This window comes from Chlorocebus sabaeus, chromosome 2 (genome assembly GCF_047675955.1).
Source record: "Chlorocebus sabaeus isolate Y175 chromosome 2, mChlSab1.0.hap1, whole genome shotgun sequence".
NCBI classification, from domain to species: Eukaryota; Metazoa; Chordata; class Mammalia; order Primates; family Cercopithecidae; genus Chlorocebus; species Chlorocebus sabaeus.
In genome coordinates, this window is record NC_132905.1 from 10411456 (window position 1) to 10416035 (window position 4580).

At 45.5% G+C, this 4580-nt stretch overlaps 1 protein-coding gene across 1 annotated transcript; it reads right to left on the reverse strand.

Moving 5' to 3' along the window:
• Positions 1-3812: 3812 nt before the first annotated feature.
• Positions 3813-4314, reverse strand: LOC103244060 (small nuclear ribonucleoprotein E). Its single transcript, XM_008013754.3, has one exon. The coding sequence runs from the start codon at positions 4265-4267 to the stop codon at positions 3989-3991; it is 279 nt and encodes a 92-aa protein (XP_008011945.1). The 5' UTR covers positions 4268-4314; the 3' UTR covers positions 3813-3988.
• Positions 4315-4580: the final 266 nt, after the last annotated feature.

Genomic DNA, 4580 nt, shown 5'->3' on the forward strand with positions numbered 1-4580 from the left:
TGCAGCCTCCTAAGCAATCCCCCTCCCTCAAGCCTCTTAACTGGTCTCCTTGCACACATTCTTATTCCGTTCCCATCCATATCCCCACCTTAGCCAACCAACACCCTCCGCTCTCCCTTCCTTGTTTAAATTCTTGCCATGCGTCCTTGCTGCTCTTGGGACAAAGACCAGAATCCTACTATGGCCTTTGTATTAATTTCCTACCTATGTCATAGCCAAGTACAACCAACTATGTGACTTAAAACAACAGAAATTTATTTCCTAACAGTTCTGGGGGCTAGAAGTCCAGAATCAAGGTGTCGGGAGAGCCACCTTCTTCTGGAGGGGAGTCTTCTTGCCTCGCCCTACTTGGCCATGGATCCTTGACATTTCTTGCAGCTAGTTCACTCCAGTGTCTTCCTCTGTTGTCACATGGCCTTCTCCCTGTGGATCTGAGTCTTCCTTTTTTTTTGAGATGGAGTCAGGCTGGAGTGCAGTGGCATGATCTCAACTCACTGCAAGCTCCGCCTCCCGGGTTCACGCCATTCTCCTGCCTCAGCCTCCCGAGTAGCTGGGACTACAGGCACCCGCCAACTCGACGGGCTAGTTTTTTTGTATTTTTTTAGTAGAGACGGGGTTTTATCATGTGAGCCAGGATGGTCTCAATCTCCTGACTTCATGATCCGCCCGCCTTGGCCTCCCAAAGTGCTGGGATTACAGGCGTGAGCCAGCGTGCCTGGCGATCTGTGTCTTCTTATAAGAACACCAGTCCCACTGGATTAGGAACCCACCCTACAGTATGACCTCATCTTCCCTAAGTACATGTGCAATGACCCTGTTTCCAACTAAGGTCCTGTTCAGAAATACTGGCAGACAGGACTCTACTTCATCTTTTTGGAGGGACACATTCCAACCCACGACAGGCTGTGAGATGCTCTTCAGCTAGGCCCATGCCTCCCACTCTGGCTTTCTCTCCTACCACCCTTTGCCCTGTTTTTTAACTCCATCTGCACAGGCCTGTTTCAAATGGTCCAGGTTGCCTCTTGCCACAGGATTTTGTTCAGGTGTTTTACACTTCCCCCTGCTTGGAATATCTTCCTCTTCCCCACTCCAACCTCTACTCTCATTTCACCTCCAGCTCTTGGCTCCCTTGTCCGATGGGGATGCCTTTCTTAAATGACTCCACCCCCAGACAAAGTCAAATTCCTTTCATTTCACAAAGTTTTATAACACCACTTCTTATTTGCTACTCTCGTCACGGCTGTAGCAGCTTTGCATTTATCTGCTTGTTGGATGACTGTCTTCTACTCCACAACACTGAAAATTCCTGGAAGGCAAGAACAGTGTCTTTTTTTTTTTTTTGAGATGGAGTTTCGTTCTTGTTGTCCAGGCTGGAGTGCAATGGTGCGGTCTTGGCTCACCGCAACCTCCGCCTTCCAGATTCAAGCGATTCTCCTGCCTCAGCCTCCCAAGTAGCTGGGATTACAGGCATGTGCCACCATGCCAGGCTAATTTTTGTATTTTCAGTAGAGTGTACTAATACTGTAGGATGGGTTCCTAATCCAATGGGACTGGTGCTCTTATAAGGAGACACAGATCCACAGGGAGAAAGCCATGTGACAAGAGAGGAAGACACTGGAGTGAACTAGCTGCAAGGAATGTCAAGGATCGATGGCCAAGTAGGGCGGGGTTTCTCCATGTCGGTCAGGCTGGTCTCGAACTCCCAACCTCAGGTGATCCGCCCGCCTTGGCCTCCCAGAGTGCTGGGGATTACAGGCGTGAACCACTGAGTCCGGTCAACAGTGTCCATTTTTGCTCACCATTTTATTTATCCTCATCTCTTAGCACAGTACATAGCACCTACTGGGCACTTAGAGATGAATTAATGAGTGAATGAATAAATGACACATAGATTTTTCTAACATTCGGTTCATAAATATAATTCATGACTTGTAGGTAAGAAAGGCAGAAAATTATAGACAGGGTCAGTATCCGTAAATACTAATCAGACATTCAAGAATCTTGGCCAGGAGCAGTGGCTCATACCTGTAATCCCAGCACTTTGGGAGGCCAAGGCGCGTAGATCACCTAGATCAAAAGTTCAGGACCAACCTCGTCAACATGGTGAAACCCTATCTCTACTAAAAACACAAAAATTAGCTGGGCATGGTGGCAGGTGCCTGTAAACCCAGCTACTCAGGAGGCTGAGGCAGGAGAATTGCTTGAACCCAGGAGGGGGAGGTTGCAGTGAGCCAAGATTGAGCCACTGCACTCCAGTATGGGTGACAAGAGTGAAACTCTGTCTGAAAAGAAAAAAAAAAAAATTGTGTTGATGGTTTTCACAAAAGGCATGTTTTAAAAATTGATAGTTTTTACAAGAGGCATTAAGAAAAAGAACTTTTGCCAGTTGGAACTTCTCAAAGGAATATGACTTGTCTGGGAGCAGTTAGGGCAAACTCATGGAGTAGCTGTGTATCAAAAGCAGGACTAATTTGTAACTTACACCTACACGTGTGAGAAATTACTCAGCTTCTCAGCTTCCAAATATCTATTGTCATATATCAATAAGAATTTGCAAGATTCCTCCCTGCTGGAACTAACACTAAAGTTGAGCTTTAGGTGATTGTGTTAGTCCGTTCCTGCTCCTACGATAAAATGCCACAGACTGAGTAATTTATAAATAATAGAAATGTATTTTTCACAGTTCTGGAGGCCGAGATGTCCAAGATCAAGGCACCATCAGATTGAATGTCTAGTAAGGACTTCCTGTGCTTCCAAAATGGAGCATTGCTGTTATGTCCTCTAAATAGAGTGAACACAGGGTCCTCACAAGGCAGAAGAGTAGGAGACAAAAACTCTCTTCCTCAAGTCCTTCTATAAGGGCACTAATCCCATCCACAAGGGCAGAGTCCTTATGGCCTAATCACCTCTCAAGGGCCCCAGCTCTTTTTTTTTTTTTTTTTTTTTTTGAGACGGAGTCTTGCTCTGTCACCCAGGCTGGAGTGCAGTGGCCAGATCTCAGCTCACTGCAAGCTCCGCCTCCCGGGTTCACGCCATTCTCCTGCTTCAGCCTCCCGAGTAGCTGGGACTACAGGCGCCCACCACCTCGCCCAGCTAGTTTTTTGCATTTTTTAGTAGAGACGAGGTTTCACCATGTTAGCCAGGATGGTCTCGATCTCCTGACCTCGTGATCCGCCCGTCTCGGCCTCCCGAAGTGCTGGAATTACAGGCTTGAGCCACTGCGCCCGGCCGGGCCCCGGCTCTTAATACTATCACTTGGGGATTAAGTTCCTACATATTTCATATATATATATATATATATATTTTTTTTTTTTTTTTTAAGACAGAGTATTGCTCTGTCACTCAGGCTGGAGTGCAGTGGCGTGATCTTGGCTCACCGCAACCTCTACCTCCCCGGCTCAAGCGATTGTCCTGCCTCAGCCTCCCGAGTAGCTGGGATTATAGGCACCTGCCACCATGCCTGGCTAATTTTTGTATTTTTAATAGAGACAGGGTTTCACTATCTTGGCCAGGCTGGTCTCAAACTCCTGACCTCATGATCCACCCACCTCGGCCTCCCAAAGTGCCAGGATTATGGGTGTGAGCCACTGCGCCTGGCCTCCTACATGTAAATTTTAAAGGGATATGTATTCAAACTGCAGCAGATCAAAGCATGATGTAGGCTGATTTAGACAAAACAAAACAAAACATAGCAGTGAGCAACTGTCCCAGTTTTTCCTGGACTGAGGGGTTTCCTTGGACACAGGACTTTCAGTACTAAAATGTAAAAATCCCAAACTGGGACAAGCTGGTCAAACCTAGTTGAGTTTGAATTTGTTTTTTTTTTTTGTTTTTTTTTTTTTTAATACAAACAATCCCACAGCATTTATTGTCATCTTGTATAACACAAGGGTAATCAAAACAATATGAATAAATGTTCATATTAGACAAAGGACATCTAAAAACAAACTGTATTCTTCTCAACAGTTTCTCACTTCATTGATCATTTCTAGTTGGAGACACTTTGTAGCAGAGTAATATTATCTCCTTTCAGCATGATCCGACCCAGTTGTTTTCTTGACTTTGTTTTAGAATGAATCTCTTCTGCATCATCTAATACAAGGTTCATATATTCATCAAAACCAATGATACAGCCTTCTATCCGCATATTCACTTGCTCGTAGAGCCACACCTGAATCCGCGATCTATTTTGTAAGTATCTGAAGATGAGGTTGATGGGCTGCACCATAACCTTCTGCACTTTCTGGCCCTGGCCACGGTACGCCATGGTGAAATTTCACAAAGAGCACAACCTCACGCTGCCTCTGAGAGCAATTTCTGGAATAAAGCGAGTTTGAATTTGATATTTAACACTTTCAATATCTTAATGACATTTAAGATGTGAAAATAGAATGTATTTTTCATACTCCTCGCCACTGGGACACTATATTTCTTCATTGACAGCTTTTAATGGCTAAGGATCTTATCAGTAATGAAAAAGGGAACAGGCCAGGCACGGTGGCTCACGCCTGCAATCCCAGCACTTTGAGAGGCTGAGGCAGGCAGATCACCTGAGGTTTAGGTGGGAGGATTGCTTGAGC

Excerpts from the sequence above, each read along its gene's own strand:
- LOC103244060 (XM_008013754.3), bottom strand. The coding sequence starts at position 4,267 with ATGGCGTACCGTGGCCAGGGCCAGAAAGTGCAGAAGGTTATGGTGCAG.